The sequence below is a fragment of the Rutidosis leptorrhynchoides genome, chromosome 5, assembly GCF_046630445.1.
Source record: "Rutidosis leptorrhynchoides isolate AG116_Rl617_1_P2 chromosome 5, CSIRO_AGI_Rlap_v1, whole genome shotgun sequence".
Lineage (NCBI taxonomy): Eukaryota > Viridiplantae > Streptophyta > Magnoliopsida > Asterales > Asteraceae > Rutidosis > Rutidosis leptorrhynchoides.
Genome location: NC_092337.1, coordinates 65,141,226 through 65,164,351, shown reverse-complemented (window position 1 = coordinate 65,164,351; position 23,126 = coordinate 65,141,226). Strand labels below are relative to the sequence as shown.

At 33.7% G+C, this 23,126-nt stretch overlaps 3 protein-coding genes across 3 annotated transcripts; 1 reads left to right on the top strand and 2 right to left on the bottom strand.

Moving 5' to 3' along the window:
- Window positions 1-2,269, top strand: LOC139847386 (patellin-3-like). Its single transcript, XM_071837057.1, has 4 exons — window positions 1-1,054; window positions 1,395-1,519; window positions 1,655-1,796; window positions 1,888-2,269. Exons 1-4 carry the CDS (start codon window positions 53-55, stop codon window positions 2,134-2,136), a joined length of 1,518 nt encoding a protein of 505 aa, XP_071693158.1. The 5' UTR covers window positions 1-52; the 3' UTR covers window positions 2,137-2,269.
- A 451-nt stretch (window positions 2,270-2,720) lies between these two features.
- Window positions 2,721-7,438, bottom strand: LOC139846725 (protein NRT1/ PTR FAMILY 5.10). The gene is made up of 4 exons (XM_071836210.1): window positions 7,271-7,438; window positions 6,969-7,186; window positions 4,601-5,130; window positions 2,721-3,749 (listed from the first exon to the last, which is right to left on the bottom strand). Exons 1-4 carry the CDS (start codon window positions 7,392-7,394, stop codon window positions 2,945-2,947), a joined length of 1,677 nt encoding a protein of 558 aa, XP_071692311.1. The 5' UTR covers window positions 7,395-7,438; the 3' UTR covers window positions 2,721-2,944.
- Window positions 7,439-12,151: 4,713 nt separating this feature from the next.
- LOC139848274 (small ribosomal subunit protein eS26x-like) lies at window positions 12,152-14,163 on the bottom strand. Its single transcript, XM_071838010.1, has 5 exons — window positions 14,072-14,163; window positions 13,874-13,966; window positions 13,114-13,198; window positions 12,866-12,999; window positions 12,152-12,429 (listed from the first exon to the last, which is right to left on the bottom strand). Exons 1-5 carry the CDS (start codon window positions 14,072-14,074, stop codon window positions 12,358-12,360), a joined length of 387 nt encoding a protein of 128 aa, XP_071694111.1. The 5' UTR covers window positions 14,075-14,163; the 3' UTR covers window positions 12,152-12,357.
- Window positions 14,164-23,126: the final 8,963 nt, after the last annotated feature.

Genomic DNA, 23,126 nt, shown 5'->3' with positions numbered 1-23,126 from the left:
GATAATAACTTGATAATTTGATTTAATTTAATAATAATAATCTTATCATCTAATGGCTGAAGAAACACTTGTTACACAACCACAACCAGCTGAGGTTGCCGTTGTTTCCAATGTCCCCGAGCCCGAAACTTGCGAAAAAGTTGTGCCCGTACCCGAACCCGAACCCGAACCCGTGAAAGATGTTGTCGTTGAAGACGATAAAAAAGTTACTTCAACGGCGTCGTTTAAGGAAGAAACTAATGTTGTTGGTGAACTCCCCGATCCACATAAAATCGCTTTGGATGAGCTTAAACAATTAGTTCAACAAGCTCTCAACAAACACGAATTCAGCCCTCCGCCGGCGCCGGTGACTGAGAAACCGGCGGCGGAGGAAAAGATATCACCTGTCGGCGGTCAAACAGATGAATGTAAAAAAGAAGAGAAGGGTGAGACGGCGGCGGAGGATACGGCGGAGCCGGCGGCGTCAGAGTCATCGGAAAAACAGGTGACAGACGAAGACGGAGCGAAGAAGATTGAAGCGATCGAGGAAACAATAGTGAAAACCGAGAAGCAGCCGGCGGTTGAAACTCCGGTTGAACCGGAAGAAGTTTGGATATGGGGAATTCCGTTACTTGCTGACGACCGTAGTGACGTCATCCTGTTAAAGTTTCTCCGTGCACGTGACTTTAAAGTGAAGGAAGCATTGATCATGTTGAAAAACGTCGTCGCATGGAGAAAAGAATTTGATATCGAATCGTTAATTAAAGAAGATTTGGGGACTGAGAAATTAGAAAAAGTAGTGTTCATGCATGGTGTTGATAAAGAAGGTCATCCTGTTTGTTATAATGCAGTTGCCGGAGAAACATTTTCCGATGAAGAAAAAAGAAATCAGTTTATTAAATGGAGAATTCAGTTACTTGAAAAAAGTATAAGGAAACTTGATTTTAGTCCTAATGGGATTTCAACTATTGTTCAAGTTAATGATCTGAAGTCCACTCCGGCGCCGTTTAGGAAAGAACTCCGGCAGGTGTTTCAGTTGTTTCAGGATAATTACCCTGAATTTGTCGCCAGACAGGTATGGTTTTTATTTATTACACAAATTTAAATTTATTTAAATTAAAAATAATAATAAAATTGGAATAAAAAAACACTTACTTTATGTAACTAACTAGTATTTCAAAGTTTTTAAACATACCAATAACTTTAGTAATTATATGAGGACTGAATGATTTAATGATGTCAGTTAATTATTTTTAATTGTCTGGGACATGAAGATATGTTCTGATCTTTGTTCTTTTGACCTGTTGAAGTTAATGGTTAACCTAACATCCACATGGGTTTGGTACTTTTGTTAATTTTGTATCATGGGTTTATGAATGTGATTTTGAGATGGGTTTAATATTGTTTTGTTGAAGGTGTTTATTAATGTTCCATGGTGGTACATTCCTTTTTTTAAAGTGATCAACACTTTCTTCACTCAAAGAACCAAAAGCAAGTTTGTGTTTGCAGGTCCTTCAAAAACCACTGAAACTCTCTTTAAGTAAGTTTTACTTCAATTACAGTATTGTTTATTAAAATTTAATTTCCATAGGGGAAACAATATAATAACACCTGATTTATATGATATACTCATTCTTATATTGAAATTTCCTTAATTTTTGTGATGCAAATTCAGATACATATCGCCTGATTTGGTTCCGGTTATATATGGTGGGCTTAGCAGAGAAGGTGAACAAGAATTCACCACAACTGATTGCATCATAGAAGAGATCATCAAGCCTTCTTGCGAACACAAAATCGAGCTTTCAGCATCCGAGGTATTAATATTTACGATATTTTTTTATTCGTTTTTTTTTTTTTTTTTTTTTTTTAATGAATGATGGTTTAAATTTATTTGGTTAATTGTAGACATGTACATTGGTATGGGAGGCAAGAGTGGTGGGAAGTGAAGTTTCATATGGGGCGGAATTTGTACCGAGTAAAGAAGATGGATACACGGTTATCGTTCAGAAGTTGAGAAAGGTTACTAGCGATGAATCGGTAATCAGTGGGAGGTTTAAATGTGGAGAAACTGGGAAAGTTGTGCTTACGTTATATAATCGAAGCTCAAAGAAGAAGAAAGTAGTGTACAGGTTCAAGAAGGTGGCATCCGACTAAAGTCATTCCATAATTCATTGATCTATACATCCTATTATGGAACTTATATTTTGTGATTGATTATCTGTTTGATTTGTGTTGTTACTATATTTGGGATTTTGAAGTATTTGAATTTTGACATATATAAATGAGTGGGCCAATTACATACTCGATTTCAAATTTACAATATTTCATATTTACCGAAACGTGCACTAAAGTGTTATTGTACATCGTGTTACCGTCATCCGATAAGCCTTAAGCTCGTACGATAAGCATTAGGCTCGTTCGATAAGCGTTAAGCTCGTCTAATCCGATTAGCGTTTAAGTTCATCTGATAAGCATTAATTAAGCTCGTCCGATAAGCCTAAAGCTCTTCCAATAAGCGTTAAGTTCATCACATAAGCATTAAGCTAGTCCGATAAGCATTAAGCTCGTCCGATAAGCCTAAAGGTCGCCTGATAAGCATTAAGCTTGTCCAATAAGCATTAAGATTGTTCAATTAGCGGTAAGCTCGTCAGATAAGGGGTAAGCTCGTTCGGTAAGCGGTAAACTCGTCCTAGAAGCATTAAGCTATTTGTAAGCAATACAACGGTAAGCTCATTCGATAAGCGATAAACTCCTCCGATAAGCATTAAGCTGTATACTTTTAGGTTAATCTGTTCCATAACTTTACAGTATCACAACATGCCACCATTACTACATTGCACATTACACAATATTTTTTTACACCTTGCAAACAAAAACTTTGAATAAGAATAATACAATATGCAGCTATTACAACTTCATTTCAGACAAGTTTTGCACCTCCACCATTAGGTGATCATCTTCATCATGTATTTGCTCGATTATACACGTAAGATTTAGCAAAATACACATAGATTACAAACGCAACCGTACTAATACCAGCTAGGAGCCAGTAGAAGTAATCAAGGTGACCACGGTTCAAATTATCAGCGATCCAACCATCTCCCCTCGTGGTTTTCTCAACCACCGAGATCAAAAAACTGCTTAAAAAGCTACCAACACCGAATATACTAAGGTAAAGTGCTAAACCTATACTTTTTAACTCACTTGGTACTTGGTCATAAAAGAACTCTTGCAAACCAATCATTGTAAACACATCCGAAATACCCGTTAACAGATATTGAGGTACTAACCACCATGCCTTCATTGGTATTATCGCGTTCGGATCATCAACTAATCCGTATTTCTCTGCAGTTTGTAGTCGTTTGATTTCAACAAGTGCAGAAACCACCATTGAAAGAATAGATATGAACATGCCAGTTCCGATTCTTTGAAGCATAGTTATGCCGGATGGTTTTTTGGTATATGATCTGACAATAGGAACCATTATTCGGTCATAGATGGGAACGAGGATGACAACAGTTATGCTGATGAAAGATTGAAATGTGGCAGCTGGGATCTCGAAATTTGACCCGATTGACCGGTCCATTGTGACTCCTTGTTTCGTGAATAAAGTGGAAAATTGAGCAAATACAATAGCGAATACTAAACAGCTAGCCCATATCGGAACTAGCCTTAGCACTGCCTTGGCTTCTTCCACCTCACTAGGGCTGCAGACTTTCCCGTCTTCCTTTGATCCATCGGGTGAAAGTAAAGCTTTGTTGAGAAATCTTAAAAAAAACAAATACGGAGTATTTAAAAGGGGTAAGATTACTTAATGTTATAGATAATACGATAAGGTTATAGCGTATGTACTATCCTACGGGAAACTAAAACGGATATCTGCAACGCAAAACGGAAAACTGTGACGCGAAACGGACATACAAAACTAAACGAAGACGCGAAATCAAAAATCGAGACACAGAGAAGAAAGCTCAAACGCGAAACACAAAAATTTGAGAAAAAAGATCGACAAATATTTTGTTCGAAAGAACTGGTCTCGACCCAACCCACCCTGACCCAACCCATTTAGACCTGTTTAGAAATCTGACATAATTGACCCGTGACCGTTTTAACCCAAACCCATTTCGACCCGTTAGCTAAACCGACTGACCCTGTTTGCCAGGTTTTTAATCAAATAACGAAAGAAACATATACACATGTATAGGTGAAGCAGGTTTTTAATCAATTTATATCTTGGCCTAGTTCTATTAGAGAAAGGTACCACATTTTGGCTTGATTTCTATTTTGAATAACCATTTTATTTATCATCAAGCATATGCAACCATCTTAAACGCTCACTTGTTACTGCCTTTTTTGAATGCCACGTCGTAAAAAGTCAATATGGTCAGAATTACCAAACATCATCTGCCATGTCATCATTTTAACCTAGGAATCTGTACAAATTACATTAAACCGAAGCCTCTGTTACCCAGAACAAGAATCAGACCATATTAATCGCATTGTTTAATAAAGCCTTTTTAAGGTACATTCAAACTAGTGCTTAAAGGTGTATAAGAGTATAAGTTTATAATGAAATAAGAGAACATGATGCAGCAAAGTAGAAAAGAAAATATATTACCTGAATTGTTTAGAGCCTTGATGGGGTAAGGTTCCAGAAGCTTCCTCTTCCATAGAGATTGATGAAGGTGATGTTTTTCGATTCTTGAATGCTCTAACAAACACCTGTCCAATTCTAACAAAAGGACTTTTTTCATTAACTTTTTCTTCAAACCGATAAGTTACGGTCCCAGCCGAAAATATAACCAACGCAAGACCCATAACAATGCAAGGAATCCCAAATCCCAGAGCCCAACTAAGGTTGTCCTGAATGTAGTTAAGCACCGCTAGTGCCATTATTGGACCACCACATACTCCAAGATACCACCAATTGAAGAACGAGCTTTTGGCTTTGCATTCTTCTGGATTGTTTGAGTCAAACTGGTCAGCTCCGAACGCTTGAACACATGGTTTGTGTCCTCCTTGAGCAAATGCAACAAGATATAACGAAACGAAGAACAGATACAATTGAAATTGAGGAGGTGAACATGGTGTCGCATTGTCACAATCTGAAGTAGGAATTAAAGCTGAAACGGTCAGCAAACCGAGTGCCTGTTAAGCATCATAATTCAAGTGATAAATTAACCACCAAGTTAAAAAACTTACCACTTTTTATGGTGGTTCAATAAAAATTAAGTTTTAAATGAGATATCAAAGCTGTATAGATGGAAGGTTAAATTTGTCACATGGCTAAAAACTTGAACCAATGACACAGTGAAAAGAAATCACTAAAGAAGTCATGCATAAGTTCATGTAATATTCAGTTAAGTCCCACTTTACTTTTTTTGATTGATAAGTCGTCCAACTATTAGATAGTAACATACTTTTAAGTCAATTTACTCTTCTTGTGATCAATTAAGTCCTCAACCATTGTTGTTTTAATCAAACGTATATATCCTTATTTATTTAGTAGTAGAATCGTTTTTGTATCCGGAAACGGTACAGCCAACATACATTTGTCAATGACTCATTTTAAACAATGAGTTGGTTGCATGACAAGTAGGTGATATGAGATCTAGAATTATCGTAGCTAAATACCATATACTTCCATTTCGCTTACCAATACTTTGATATCCAATTGAGTTTTGCACTTGGAAAATGTGGTACATCCTCAAAATGAAAAACAAAAATTGGTTTCTTTATTGTGATTTTAAAGCTTATATGACATATTTGACATGTAAAGATTGTCTAACTCAGCGTTTTAAATGAGTCAATTACATGTGTATGGCAACTGTACAATTAGCGGATACAAAAACAGCCGTACCAGTAAAATATACACATTTGAAAAAGACAACAATAGCTGAGGGACTTTATTAATCTCATTTTTTGCATAGGCATTTAATCATACACTAATATACACTATCATTTAATAGTTTTATCAATCAATCAATGAAATTGAAAATCAACTTGATCAAACAATACATAATATTTTTCTTTTTTTGAAAGGCAAGCAGTCGGCATCGAATACTCTCATTTGCCACGCATACACGCGCTTTCGGCAGGAAACCCGAATCACATTGCAGGAACCGATCCTTAAACCATCCTGTCCTGAATGGATCTGGGAGAAAACCCACCCTAGGGTCAATCTAGGGCTCCATCTTTCAGGCATATTGATTAATAGGATGAACAGAGCGAGACTCGAACCCATGACCTAAACCCCAAGCCCCATACACCTCAATACATAATATTATAGGAGTATATCCTAATTAGTGATTAATGCAAATTACATCTAGATCAAAACTAATCCAACCATACAAGCTAATCAATTACTGTAATAACAAGTAACAAATCTTTAGATATTATGTTGATTTTATATATATATCTAAATCTAAATCACTATTTTTTAAGTTAAATAATCAGACAGGAGGTATATGTTTAATTAATCATAACATAATAACTTAACAATAACAATAACCTATATCAAGAGTACAATGTAAAACTAATTTTTACATTAATTAAAAAATTATAAACTAACAAGAACTAAGAATAACACAACTTGCTTCAGCAAACAATAGTTAATGATAATAGGGAATACTAACCACTACCCCTCCGCCCCAAATCTATTGTCTCCCGTCAAAAAAACTAGTACTACCTCATACAAGTACTAGACATGTATTTTTTTTTTTTTTTTTTTTTTTTAACTTTCTAGTTTTCTTACTTTTACATATAAAAGTCTTACATGTATAAATCGAGCACAAAAGAACTTCTCGTATGATTCTTATCCATTTATGTGGATGATTAAATTTGGACAAAAAGAATACAGTACAATAGATTGGGACTGATCACTGATGGAGTATATATTAATTACAAATTATAGACTAACAAGAACTAAGAATAACACAACTTGTTTCAGCAAAAAATACTTAATTAATATAATACCGAGTACTAACCAATATATAAAGCGAAGAAGCAATAATAATTGTACGATATCTACCCAAAAACGCATCCGCAACAAAAGCACCAAAAAGAGGTAAAAGCGACGCCGTTCCAGACCATGCATTCACATTCTCGGCCGCCGTCGCCGTCGATTGACCCAACGGTCCGGTCAGATACGTAATTAAATTTGAACTTATTCCGTAATATGCAAATCTTTCAGCCACTTCAACACCTGTGAACATCCCTCAAATCAAAACCTATTAAATTAATAACCACCAAATTAAGTTAATTAATTATAATTATATGATAATTTTACCGATAATGAAATAAGCGGATCTCCAGCCACCGGATTTGGATCTGATAACTTGACGACCTTTATAGTCAACGACACCGTCAACGACACCGTCTAGCAACGGTGTTTCAACTCCCGTGGGTTCCATATTTGGCACCGCCTACCAACTACACATGAGTTTTGCGAGGGCGGGATGGATGGCAAATAAACTCTGTTATTATATTATGTAGGATAGGATAGGATTCTTCTTTTTCTTTATTTAATTTAATTTTTATTTTATAAGGAGTAGGTGATTCCATTTGTATTTCGATGTGTGTAAAACTGGAATAGGCTAGTTCTTTTAGCTCATTCCATTTGTATTTCGATTTTTATCAGTGTCATATACACATTTGTGCTTTCTGATGTAATTTTGTAACTTGTATATATTAATTTAATTTTGTTGCCTTTCAAAAAAAAAATAAGGAGTAGGTGAGTATATCCTCACGTGATTATAAAAATATACGTAGTAGTAAAGTAATTTCTAATTTCTAATTACAATCTTTCAAGCGATATATAACGTGTATAATTCAATAATTTCTGAAGAAAGATACTCCGTATTTGTTAGAGCTATCTTTTAAGACTAATGGATTGTTTTCATATGTTTACGTTTGAGAAAGGTGTTGTATCAAGTATAATACGTGAAAGATTAAGTGATAAAAAAATAATAATTTTATTTAAGTATATAAAAATATGTCATTGAATGAAAAGTAATCGGCTCAAATGTATGTATTATATAATATATAATGTCGATATTGATGATTGATTGTTAGAAAAGATTATCAACTTTAAAGACCGTATGTAACGGGTGCCAACCCACGGACTGAGATCCTAAATAGTTAAAAAGCAATGCCCCTCACCAATGTATTGAGGCGTTGGTATGCAAAGTTTGGAGGTGTGCATAGTTTTTCTTTTTTAATTTTTTATTATTTTAATAACATTATTTGTATCTCTTTTTAATACTTAACCCAATTATATTTTAACACATTATTACAATACTTCTAACCCACACCAAAAATTCACACCACCACTACTCCACATAAGAAACCCACATATCCTAATTATCAAAAAAGTATAAAAAACAATCCACACTACCAACTCACGTCCCCTATCACTACAAATAATCTAAATAGTTTTACTGTATTATATAACATTTTATAAAAATATGATATGAGAACACATTTAAAACTCAATAAATTACAAAAAACTTTTATTAAATATTATATATAATATATAACAAATATAAAAATATTTAAAATTAAAATTAAAAAAACTTTAAAAAGTTAATAATAGAAATTAATTAATTATTAATTAATTAATTAATTAATTAATTATTAATTAATTATATATACTAATAGCCAAGGTTGTAAAAGTCGCGAGTTGGGGACGCATCGGTCGAGACCTAAAAAGGACGCGTCGGCCGAGTCGGGGGACGCGTCGGGGACGCATCGGTCGTTGACCAACGTTGACTTTATTAATAATTTCTTAAATATATATTTATATATATGTAAAATGGTTGATTATGTACCATAAATTTCTTAAATAAGAACTTGAATTTAAAAACAATCAAATTTTAAACTCAATTAATGTTATCGAGTACATAATCAGTAAGGATACAGAGAAAAGAGCGGCCTAAAATATGAAAACAAACCATAATTTTAAAATATATCAGATCTTGACGAAAATTTGACTGACTTTGACCGTTTTGACGGTCTTTGACAGACTTTGACCGAACTTTTAGCTCTGACCGTCTTTTGAGTCGTTTTCAGAAAAAACAGGACGGAGAACCCAAAAAAACGACGCATCGGTCGACGCGTCGGTCAAGTCGGACTAATTTTACAATGCTAATAGCCATATAATACAAGCAAAAAGTTTAGGGGTTTTTGGTGGTTTTGACCCCATGGCTTCTCAAATAAGACAAGCAAAAACAATACAAAAGTTACGCTTCACCCCCCTAAACTTCAATACAATTTATAACCTTACCCCTCTATTTAGGGGTGTAAAATGAAAACTCTATTTTCTAATTTTAATTTAATCTAACAACAACCCACCTTCATTTTTAACCGGCTTTATCTTTCTTGCCCACCGCGAGTTATTTTCTCTCGACATCATCGTTAAACTCGAAATAATTTTACGAACACAACGCAACTTACTGCGATCGATACGGACGTTTTTTTAAAAAGCTAACCATTTTCCCTTAACTTTTATACATATATACTTCCTATTCGATGCGAGCTATTTTCCACCGCTATCACCATTAAACTCGAAATAATTGACCCACAAAACGTAACTAACTATACTCAAAATAGACGCTTTTCAAAAATGCTAACCATGTGGATATGTAGAGTATTTGCTAAGTTAGACATTACCGTCCCATTTCCCTTCCAATTTCTCCCCTCGCTGCTAGCTTGACATTAGCTTTATAAAAGACATTAAAAACGTGTAGCCCATTAAGTCTATTAGGTATCAACCAACGTATATCCAAATATAACCTCAACCACGCGAGATCAAATTTTTGCTAGTTTATAACATGACGAGATGAGTTACAATTGATGTAATTTGAGAGTTGAGTAGTTATTATGAAGGTACAACTCTTTTAAATAGGTATGAATTTTTTAAAAGTTGGCCCTTAAGGCTAACCGACTAAGCATGCCAAAAAAATATTTAATTTTAATTGAAGTAACTAAAAAAAGTGGTTACCTAAGAATGAGCCTGGTCCTACCCGACAGAAAAAAAGATCTCAAAATCTCACAACCATATATCAATATCAATATCAATTTTAAAAGTCACTAAAGACGAAGCGAGCATATATTATCATTGATATGTTAAAATTCTGCCTATTGTATTTTTTAGGAAGTAATTAAGTAGATAGATAAGCGGATGGATAATCTACCTTTTGGAATTTTAAAACTTGCAATCAATTTTTATTAACAGTAGAGTATAGATAAAAAAAACAATCGTCAGAAAAAAATTAAGTAACAAACAAGAAATGTCTATTTTGACAAAAAAGGAAAAAAAAGGTGGGGATCAAAAAGCTTTGTGCGTCGGCTTTATTTATTTGGACCGGGCCATTTGGTAATGACCCATGTGTACATGGAAACTCATGATAGCAGGAAACAAAGGTGGGGACTTTCATTTTTATCTTGCCCAGCAACGTCTGTCTCCATCATCTCTCTCTTAAGAATGTGTTCTAGAGATTTTGTAGACAAGAAATGAAATGAGAGAGAGGTAAACGAAGGGAAAGGATTGTGAATCATTTCAATTTGGAAGGATTGAATTGAAGGAAAATTACACTGTTCTTCCCTTCCCTTTCCTTCATATCCAAACTAAGACTCTGTTCCAGAGTTTTGTTTTGAAGAGAAAGGAAGAGAAGCAGAAATAAATTAAAAAATTTGTGTGTTCCTGAGTTTTAATTGGAAGGAAGGGAAAGGAAGGGGATTGATGATTTTTGCCTAATTTTCCTCTCAATCCTTCTAAATTGGAAGGATCACAAATCATCCCCTTTCATTTCATTTCACTTCATTTCATTTCATTTCTTTCCTTCAAAAACTCTGGAACAGAGCCTAAGGAACACATTCAATCTTTCCACTTCTCTCTAAACCCTTTCCTTTCCTTTAAAAATCCAACTCGGGAACAGACCCTTAAGCTAAATGAGTATTTGGCTTGAAACTGTTTAACTCAAAAATCAAACCAGAACTAAACTGAAAAAATCTGAAACCGAATTTTAAAAAACGGGTTTCGGATCGAGTAAAACTAAAACCGAATTTGAATTCGGTTTTCGTTTTTGAAAATTCTGAATTCGATTAAACCGAAAACCCAATTCAAAATTTTTAATATATATAATTTGTATTCATATGTTTTAATGGCATTATGTTGGGAAGTTATCCCACATCGGTCATTGAACAAAACAAATGTATGCATATAAGTCTAAGAGAAAGTCCCGTTATCACCAATTAGTATTAGAAAAGGATAGACTCTTGAGTTTATATGTTGAACATGTTGTTGCTATACGGATTGGGTTTCCATCAAAGGAGATATTCTCCAATGAAGATAACATTCTATCAGCTTCTCCAACGTCGCTAAACCTTACGAAGGCCCTCTTCCCCACCATATAGATATCTTTTAGGTTACCATACTTCTTGAAAATTCGCCAGATATTCGTCATGTTCCAACTATCCGGATAGTTAAAGAACATGAATAAGTCCAGTGATTTCTAATAGGTCTTGTAGAATCGTCTTGAAGTCTTCCGTTATATCGATCTTGTTTCAAACCGTGCCCTGCCCTGACGCTTGTGTTGCTCGTTTTCTCTCTCCGCACTCTCCCTCTCTCTCACACTCCCCATTGTCTATGTAGAAATGATGACATTGTATCAATCACTCTTCAAATCCACAAATTGAACACCCAATAAGAACGATTAATGTAACTTACTCATTTACGTAGGGAAATTGTTACCGTAGATACTTATGATAAACGGTTGTTGAAACGACTGCATAGGGGGTTAACAACCCTTTAAAACAATAGTCCCTTCCCCTTGAGTTTTTTGGGTTTTATAAAATATATAATAGTAGTAAAAAGTAAACAATAAACAATAAAATGGAAAAAGCTAATAGAAAATTAAAATGGAAAATGATGATCTTGTGTGGAAAAGGCATACTGTACGTACAAAAAATTGATTAATCCATATAATTAGTGAAAGGTGTGTTGTCAAGAAAAAGAAAAATGATGGTGCTGATTTGAAGCTTCGATAAAAAAATGAGAAGTCTCATGACTCAGAATGTTTGATGTCTATGTATTTTAGCTAAAAAAGAAATTTTCTATTTGTGTGATTGTTCTGTTATATACAAGGACAAGACACTGCACATGGTCAAGTCTCAATAACAAGTCGTGCGAATTAAATAGTCAAGGAAAACTAATCTTCATTAAAGTAGAATATTGAGACTAGCCACATAAACTACTTTGAAAACAGATAACCAGATGAAAGCTATGCAGCAAACACAGAATCGGCATAGCAAATGATACTTGAAATTTTAACTCGTTGAATTTTTCTATAAGATCCATTAGAAACATAACCATCTTCAAGCTCGCACAGGAGCTGGACCACCAGCAACACCTGGACGGGGAGCTTGACCAGGTTTGGGACCATCATCCTGAAACACAAAACAATATTTCAAGTTCAACTACAAGAAATAAAAAAAAAAAAACAAAAACAAAAATGTTTGGAAAAATGAACCATTTCACAAGTAGCTGAATATCATCACAGATTACTGATGACCAGTTACTAGTATATGAATAGTCGCATTCAGATCATTTTAATCAGTGGGAGAACTTGAACTCGACTACAAATGGGGGGAATCTAGTGACAGGCGATAAACACTAAAAAAACCTATTTTTTAGAAGAAAAAACTTTTAGTGTAAAAATTGTTTTCCCTTCAAATCCAGAAGGGGGCGGATACGTTATTTGGGTTCCACTATAATCCGCCACTGATTTTTTTAATCAAAAGACAATCACTCGTCGGTGTAAAGTGGCCCTCACGTTAAAAAGAGCTACTACAAAGTGAGTGATATGATAAAAGATGCATATACCCTAGGGCGAGAGAAACGCTTTGGTGGCTCACGGCTCCTTCTATCAATACGAGATCGGACCCTGACAACTTTAGAGTGAATTGCACATGAAACACAGTATTGCATCTTCAGGTACAGCTTAGGGAGGGTGTACTCTACAACAATAAAATACATACATATACATAATACACATTATAATCACATCATCATTATATTTCGAAAAAAGATATACTCCAGTAGTTATATTGACACACAATAAATTGACTTACGATCAAAAGCACAAGCTTCTTGAACATCTCTAACAGCAGCTTGCTCCACGATGTTCCTGACAAGGAATCTTTTTATAGCCTTGTCCTGAAATCATAAATAAACAACATTGTCATTTGACGACAAGTACCATTTGATATTTAATATTTATTGCTTAAATGGATAATGTGCAACTTATTAATAAATCAATTTTAAATTATACAGAGTATGCATTCTTCTGAACAACCTCCCCTTTAATAAAAGTTCATAGAAACACATCATAAAATCAACCAAACTAGAATGATTGATGAGAAATATGTACAAAAGTCGAAATACAAACAGGTTATCACTATACATATATGTTTACCACCCAAAAAAACACATTCAATAACTAAAAGAAAATATAAGAAAATCAATATCAATATCAATATTTAAGATAATTTTCTTCTATAAATCCCCAAACACTTTGTTCTCATCCTAAAATCACTGAAATGTTATGCATAGAATTAAGTTACACCTATGCAACCATTACAATATGCCTACACTCTAGCGTGTTTCAACTTCTAGGGCTAATTCCAGTAGCTAAATTAAAATTCTTATCAATCATACAAAGTAGTTCCAGTTTTATATTACAATCATAATTCTAGAAAAATTCAAATAAAAATTCAATACATATGTTCACCGATATACAAACAAACATAACATCAAGCAAATTTACACAACATTAACTCAAATTTCAATAATTACGATTCAATCAATAAAACAAATGTATAGATATAATACCTTGGGACAGCATTTACCGCAATTAGAGCAGCGAATGAACTTCACATGTCCACGCCCATGCTTGTTGCGTCCTCCGTTTCTTCTCTTAAATGTCTGCACATTTATTTAAATTATTTTTTATTAAAATTGTGAAAACTGAGAGTGCATATATGGCATCAGTAAAGGTGATCGGAAAGAAGGGTGAATTCTGTAACTAACCATGTCGCCGCCGAAATATTTCGAGAGTTACAAGCTGCGCCGTCAGTGCCGTTCTTCAGTATATACAAGAATGATGAATAAATTTACACTTTTATATGCTAGGGTTTGTTTAATCCTGGACAGCGACTGGATTATATGCGAGGCCCATTTGGTAATTTGGGCCGACTGATATTGAAGCCTACTTTGTATTTGTGTTCATTTTTACCCTGTGAATCCGTGGCAAGTTAAAAAAAATTGAGATAAGAAAAAAGGAATAAGAATAAGAACGTAAATAAAAGAAAATTATGTATTTATTCGCATGTGTTAAAAAGGATAAATTTCTTTTTGAAAATTTAGAGGGAACGATAATTAACAACTTGTATTGCTTGAAGTCTTAGCACTTTAACGATTTGAATACACAAAGACGTGTGTCCCTTTTACAGAAAACATTGTGAAAAGAAGTGTTTGAAATCTTGGAGTTTTTGTAAGAGAAATAATGTTTCTTTTGAATGTTTGACTAACAAATCATCTAATCGTGATGTTGGTAGTAATAGTTTTGAGAATTGCCTCATTCCTCTCGGCTCTTATGAGAACAACGATTTATTCGTTGGTAGTGTTCTAATCCCTACACTGGTTGATTGTGAGTCGGGTCAGCGGTGGTCAATTGGGTTTTGGTTACTCCGATCGATTGTAATTGACATGCATTTGATTCTGTTGTGGAACTAAAAGACGAATTGAATGATAATGTTCAGGGTACGGCTTCGTTTGTTATATATGACACTACTATTGGTAATAACGAAGCAATACCTTCCAACTCTTACACTGCTGGGCCGATCCATGGCAAAGTTGCTGGATCGATGGATGGTTTGGTTACGGGCCCAATTGGTTTTTAGTCCGTGCACCAAAATTCAACAAATCCGTTGGTAAAAAAACCTTTAATTTGTGATTCCTTTGCGGCCTTTAATGATGTAACGGACAATATGGAAGGCGTTCAAAAAGATGTCATTTTTAACTCTAGCACACCACCTTCCGTATTGGTACATGTTAAAAGGCCGAGAAACGAGAGAAAAAAGAAATTCACTTGTGACTAGGAGATGGAATTGTTTGGCGAATTCATCAAAGACGCTCGAGCGTTTTGGCTTTCGGTGAAGGCAGTTTTCATTTTAGTCTTTAGATGAATATGAATCTTAATCTTCCAGTAATTGGCTAGATTGGATCTTATCTTTTTCGTTATGTTATGTCGTTTTATTTGAGATTTGTAGGTCGTTTATCTTCATAGTTAGTGTTGCGGGCTTTGTTTATGTTTAGTTTTCCTCGGATTTCATGGTTTGTAAGTTTAAAAGATGTTTCGTTTTTTTATGAACCTTCGTTTGTTGTATATATGTTTATCTGTTTTCTCGCAAAATAAAAAATACACAAAAAAAAAACTCCTTTCCACGTTTATCGCAAAGCAAATTGAGCTTCAATGGTTCGTCACTATTTGCACTCAACCCCCAATACGCTTATGTTAACTACAAAATCCGTTCCGATTACTCATATTAAAGAGCAGTCCATAACGATTTTACAAAATCCGTTTAGTTAATCTGTCAATGTCGATTGATGTGTCAAAATCGAATTTGATAATCAAAATCGGTCAAAGTCAAATTTGTTCAATATTTTAATATTAGTTTAAACTAGAACTTTAGAGTTTTTGAATAAAATAAACAATTTTAAACAATTATGTTAATGTTTATGTTTATGGTTTTCTTCTATATCTAGACATATAATTTTTGAAATTTAATACTAATGTATAAAGTACAATTCGATTAATCCCCGATTAATTCTCGAATTGCCGATTACTTTTTTCAAAGTCCCGACCTACTATTCCCCGAATAGCAAATTTTGCAAAACAGGTAGTGGCACCAGAGTAGTCCCGTCGATTCCATTCATATGAACCTTGTTAAATTAATAAAAAATAGGCCTTTTGTATACAAAAGTTTTAAATCTATGAAAGAATAAGTTTAATAAGTATGAAAACTTAGGTTAAGTACCAACGTCATCGGTCATAACAATATTTTTCATAAGTAATACATAAATTGTTGGGTTATAGGTCCCTTTGGATTATGGGCCACGTGCAAACGCATGTGTTGCACGTCTTCAAATCCAGCCCTACTAAAAAATAAAGTTTTTATTAGTGTTTATCACCTGTTAATGAAAAATTTATTAGATTTGAGTAACCGCCCATCTATAGTCGTGTTCAAGTTCCGCCCCTACAAGCAGCAACATACAGACTTTGATAAGCCTCCCACCCTATCATCTCCAGATAAACACGTTTTCGGAGAAACTCATCAACTCAAACAATACCAAGGAGCAACATACATACTTGAATATTGCGAGGAAGGTAAAACCCCTGGCAAAAATCCAGAAATCTCAAAGTTTAAAATTTCTTATTACCACTCAAGCAAGCAACTAGGTGGTAACTCGAGTTATATTTGAAAGACATAATTTCATTTCTCGTCCCTGAACTTTACATCAAATTTGACTCTTCGACCTTTTTCTTTTTTTTTGTGCATCTCTCGTCCCTAATGTATCACAATTCTACATCCCTCGTCCTTTTTAGGGACGAGAGATGTAGAATTAACAGAAAGAAAAAGGACGAGGAGTCAAGAAAAAGGACGATGGATGTAGAATTGTGATAAATTAGGGACGAGGGATGCACAAAAAAAGGGAAAATGACGAGAAGTCAAATTTGATGTAAAGTTCAGAGACGAAAAATGAAATTTTGTCTATTTGAAAACAACATTGTAATAAGTTGTAGAGTTGACTTGAAACAATACCGATATGTTATCCAATCATATAAAACCTTTCATTTACACATTTGTTGTTAAAAGTCAACGCTGAGCCTGCTATTATAGTGGTTGTCGACCAACTACTTTTAGGTGTAATAAAACTGAAACAGAGAAATAATTTCAATAGTACGCGTTGTTTTCTTATACTTACTACAGTAAGGTGCATGCACTTGGATAAAAAATATTTACTTTAAACTAAATGAGTAGAATGATTTGTGTAAGTTACTAAAAATAAAGATCAACAAAACGAATGATCCAAGTGTAAGTGGTGGAGAAAAACTAACGGTTAAGTACTCAAGCTTTAGGGGTGTGGGCATCCCTTCCTACTCTGACTAACATCCGCACGTGGTCGTAATAGTCAAATCACAAGTCGTGGTTTGAGTAGCTAGCCTCATTTGAGATTTTTGACTCGACTCGCAATAATCTAATTAACTGTTGTGACTATGAACTCCTTTTCATTTGGATGTCATGTAAAATAACTAGTCTAATCCGTTCAATTCTTTTGAAATCTTTTACTTTTTGTTTACTTATGTAGTGACCCGAACTTTTCCATGTTTATATATATTAAAGGAAATTGATATTTACATGATTAAGTGTTTTCAACATGTTAAGCAATCAAACTTATTAAGACTTGATTAATTGAAATAGGTTTCATATAGACAATTGACCACTCAAGTTGACCGGTGATTCACGAACGTTAAAACTTGTAAAAACTATATGATGACATATATATGATTATATATATAACTAAGATGATATTATGATAAGTAAGTATCTCATTAGGTATTTTAACAATGAGTTATATACATAATTTTGAGTTTATTGAATTAAGAAACTCGAAACGATATATATAACGATTATCGTTATAACAACGTCTTGCTAATTATATATGAATCATATTAAGATATTGTTACACTATGTTTAATCATGATAAATGATAAATAAACATGTCATTATGTATATTAACAATGAACTACATATGTAAAAACAAGACTACTAACTTAAGGATTTCGAAACGAGACATATATGTAACGATTATCGTTGTAACGACATTTAAATGTATATATATCATATTAAGATATATTAATATATCATAATATCATGATAATATAATAATTTAACATCTCATTAGATATAATAAACATTGGGTTAACAACATTTAACAAGATCGTTAACTTAAAGGTTTCAAATCAACATTTACATGTAACGACTAACGATGACTTAACGACTCAGTTAAAATGTATATACATGTAGTGTTTTAATATGTATTCATACACTTTTGAAAGACTTCAAGACACTTATCAAAATACTTCTACTTAACAAAAGTGCTTACAATTACATCCTCGTTCAGTTTCATCAACAATTCTACTCGTATGCACCCGTATTCGTACTCGTACAATACACAGCTTTTAGATGTATGTACTATTGGTATATACACTCCAATAATCAGCTCTTAGCAGCCCATGTGAGTCACCTAACACATGTGGGAACCATCATTTGGCAACTAGCATGAAATATCTCATAAAATTACAAAAATATTAGTAATCATTCATGACTTATTTACAAGTAAACAAAATCACACATCCTTTATATCTAATCCATATGCCAACGATCAAAAACACCTACAAACACTTTCATTCTTCAATTTTCTTCATCTAATTGATCTCTCTCAAGTTCTATCTTCAAGTTCTAAGTGTTCTTCATAAATTCTATAAGTTCTAGTTTCATAAAATCAAGAATACTTCCAAGTTTGCTAGCTTACTTCCAATCTTGTAAATTGATCATCTAACATCAAGAAATCTTTCTTATTTACAGTAAGATATCTTTCTAATACAAGGTAATACTCATATTCAAACTTTGATTCAATTTCTATAACTATAACAATCTTATTTCGAGTGGAAATCTTACTTGAACTTATTTTCGTGTCATGATTCTGCTTCAAGAACTTTCAAGCCATCCAAGGATCCTTTGAAGCTAGATCTATTTCTCATTTCCAGTAGTTTTATCCACAAAACTTGAGGTAGTAATGATGTTTATAACATCATTCGATTCATATATATAAAACTACCTTATTCGAAGGTTTAAACTTGAAATCACTAGAACATAGTTTAGTTAATTATAAACTTGTTCGCAAACAAAAGTTAATCCTTCTAACTTGACTTTTAAAATCAACTAAACACATGTTCTATATATATATATGATATGCTAACTTAATGATTTAAAACCTGAAAACACGAAAAACACCGTAAAACCAGACATACGCCGTCGTAGTAACACCGCGGGCTGTTTTGGGTTTGATAATTAAAAACTATGATAAACTTTGATTTAAAAGTTGTTCTTCTGGGAAAATGATTTTTCTTATGAACATGAAACTATATCCAAAAATCATGGTTAAACTCAAAGTGGAAGTATGTTTTTCAAAATGGTCATCAAGACGTCGTTCTTTCGACTGAAATGACTACCTCTTACAAAAATGACTTGTAACTTATATTTCTGACTATAAACCTATACTTTTTCTGTTTAGATTCATAAAATAGAGTTCAATATGAAACCGTAGCAATTTGATTCACTCAAACGGATTTAAAACGAAGAAGTTATGGGTAAAACAAGATTGGATATTTTTTTATTGTTGTAGCTACGGGAAATATGGTAACAAATTTATATTAATCATATCCTAGCTAACTTATATTGTATTATACATGTATTCTAATATATTATGTAATCTTGAGATACCATAGACACGTATGCAAATGTTTTGACATACCATATCGACCCATCTATATATATTATTTGGAACAACCATAGACACTCTATATGCAGTAATATTGGAGTTAGCTATACAGGGTTGAGGTTGATTCCAAAAATATATATACTTTGAGTTGTGATCTAGCCTGAGACGTGTATACACTGGGTCGTGGATTGATTCAAGATAATATATATCAATTTATTTCTGTACATCTAACTATGGACAACTAGTTGTAGGTTACTAACGAGGACAGCTGACTTAATAAACTTAAAACATAATAATGTATTAAAAGTATTGTAATTATATTTTGAACATACTTTGATATATATGTACATATTTGTTATAGGTTCGTGAATCGACCAGTGGCAAAGTCTTACTTCCCGACGAAGTAAAAATCTGTGAAAGTGAGTTATAGTCCCACTTTTAAAATCTAATATTTTGGGATGAGAATACATGCAGTTTTATAAATGTTTTACGAAATAAACACAAGTAAATGAAACTACATTATATGGGTGAATGATCGAAGCCGAATATGCCCCTTTTGCTTGGTAACCTAAGAATTAGTAAACCGATCTACTAATTGACGCGAATTCTAAAGATAGATCTATTGGACCTAACGAACCCCATCCAAAGTACCGGATGCTTTAGTACTTCGAATTCGTTTTGATCATGTCCGAAGGATTTCCCGGAATGATAGGGGATATTCTTATATGCATCTTGTTAATGTCGGTTACCAGGTGTTCACCATATGAATGATTTTTATCTCTATGTATGGGATGTATATTGAAATATGAAATCTTGTGGTCTATTATTATGATTTGATAATATATAGGTTAAACCTATAACTCACCAACATTTTTGTTGACGTTTTAAGCATGTTTATTCTCAGGTGATTATTAAGAGCTTCCGCTGTTGCATACTAAAATAAGGACAAGATTTGGAGTCCATGCTTGTATGATATTATGTAAAAACTGCATTCAAGAAACTTATTTTTGATGTAATATATTCTTATTGTAAACCATTATGTAATGGTCGTGTTTAAACGGTATATTTTAGATTATCATTCTTTGATAATCTACGTAATAATTTTTAAACCTTTATAGATAAAATAAAGGTTATGGTTGTTTTAAAAATGAATGCAGTCTTTGAAAAACGTCTCATATAGAGGTCAAAACCTCGCAACGAAATCAATTAATATGGAACGTTTATAATCAATATGAACGGGACATTTCAGTTGGTATCCGAGTGTTGGTCTTAGAGAACCAGAAATTTGCATTAGTGTGTCTTATCGAGTTTGTTAGGATACATTAGTGAGTCTGGACTTCGACCGTGTTTTCTTTAAAAACGATTGCTTAACACTTTTGTTGGAAACTATATATTATTAACATGTAAATATTATGTGATATATTAACCTCTTAATGTGTTTGATATTGTGTGATAGATGTCTACCACTAGTACAAATCTCATTGATTCACCTAATAATAATGAAGAGTTGAATATATTTTGGGAAGATTCACAAATTCCCGAAGAGGAACCGGAAGAAGAGGAACCGGAAGAGGAGGAACCGGAAGAGGAGGAACCGGAAGAAGAGGAACCGGAAGAGGAGGAACCGGAAGAGGAGGAACCGGAAGAAGAAGAGGTTCCGAAGGAAGAAATATCGATACCTATAGTAAATCGATTAAATAAAAGAAAATTCTCAACCAACGGACTAAAGTTAATAATGGTCAATGGTGTTTCCGCCGAGGAAGCAAAATATTGGGAAGATTATCAATTTTCTGATGAATCGGATCCCGATGAGGATTCCTATGATGTTATAGAAATTACCTCGACCCAATTTAATAAAGCGAAGAAAATAATAAGGGAAAATGTATAAAAATAGAGAAACCCGATTCCAACCCCAATGAACTTTATATGTATCGGCAACGTCCGTATTTCCTAAAATGTAACAATGACCCGGGAACCTCTAAGCCACCAGGTTTTTATAAACCATTATGGAAAATGATGGCTCGTATTAGAGGAACACCATATATTCCTAGAAAATTAGGAAAACGAACCAAGTCCGAAGAAGAAGAAACCAGTGATTCAGATTAGAGGGTTGTAATCATGTTGTGTATTATATGTATTGTAGTGTGTTTGTACTTTTATGTTCTATGTAAAAATTGCTTGTATTGTTTGTTAATTATCTTTTACGAATCTAGTCCTTGTCTATTTTACAGTATAAAAACAAAATGGACGTTAAGGGTAGACAACCGAATATTTTAGAAGATCTACCAGAGGATATGATTGAGGAAATCTTGTCTAGAGTCGGTCAGAATTCATCAGCACAATTAATTATGACAAAATTAACTTGTCAAACATTTGAAAGACTTTACAGAAATGCCTTAGTTTATAAAAGGCTTTCCTTTGATAGGTGGGGTATATCACGTTGGGGAGACCGTAAGTTACACCGTGTTTTCTTTAAAGCATTAAATGCGGGGAACCCAAATGCAATTTTACGCTACGGGTTAAGAACCTATTTTGACTCAACATATCCCAACATAGGATTTCATGAATTAGAAAGAGCTTCTAACATGCAACATAAAGAAGCATGTTATGCTTACGGGTTAGTGATGTTCGCTTCTTATCAAAGTGAGAAAAAGAACATCGGATTGTAACTTTTAAATAAAACCTTCCCACAAGTGACGGATTCAGTAGTTGGGGTGAGAAACAAGGTTTTTAGATTATTACGGGGCTGTTGGACATTACGAAACCCTCGTCCTTTTGACGACATTACAACATGCTGCCTAGCCAATGGTCATAACGGTTATTTTCCACAAGACCAAGGATGGGAAGTCATCTTAGTAAAACCAGAATGCATGACTTGTTTCTGGACTTATGAATTACATGTCCTTATTTTCTTTGCTGAACAACTTGTGTATTAACTAGGTTTATCTTCAAAACTGTCCTGTATCAAAGTGTACTATATTTCATGTTATATGTAATATAGCGAAGTTGTAAGTTTGAAGAATATTTGTATGTGATATATTATTATAATCAGTTTTTCATATGGAATTGTAGTAGTTGAATTGTATATTAGCTACTAAGTATGAACCTAACGGGTAGGTAGTACCCGAATTTAAACTTATAAAAAGCTAATATGAAGAAAAAGCTTTTATAAATGAGTTCATATTATGCTACGAAATACTATTGACTACTCTTAATATTCTGTATGATTAACTCGATTCAGTTGGCTATTTTGAAGGAAATGGCACCGACTACTCGACACACCATGAATATGAGCGAAGAGGAATTCCGTACCTTTCTTGCTGCAAACATAGCCGCAGTACAGGCTGCGCTACATACCAACAATAACTCTGAATCTAGCAATGCAGCTAAGGCGCAAGAAATCGTGTAGGATGCTCCTACAAAAATTTCACTGCCTGCAAACCTTTGGAATTTGATGGAACCGAAGGACCAATTGCATTGAAACGGTGGACCAAGAAAGTCGAATCGGTGTTTGCTA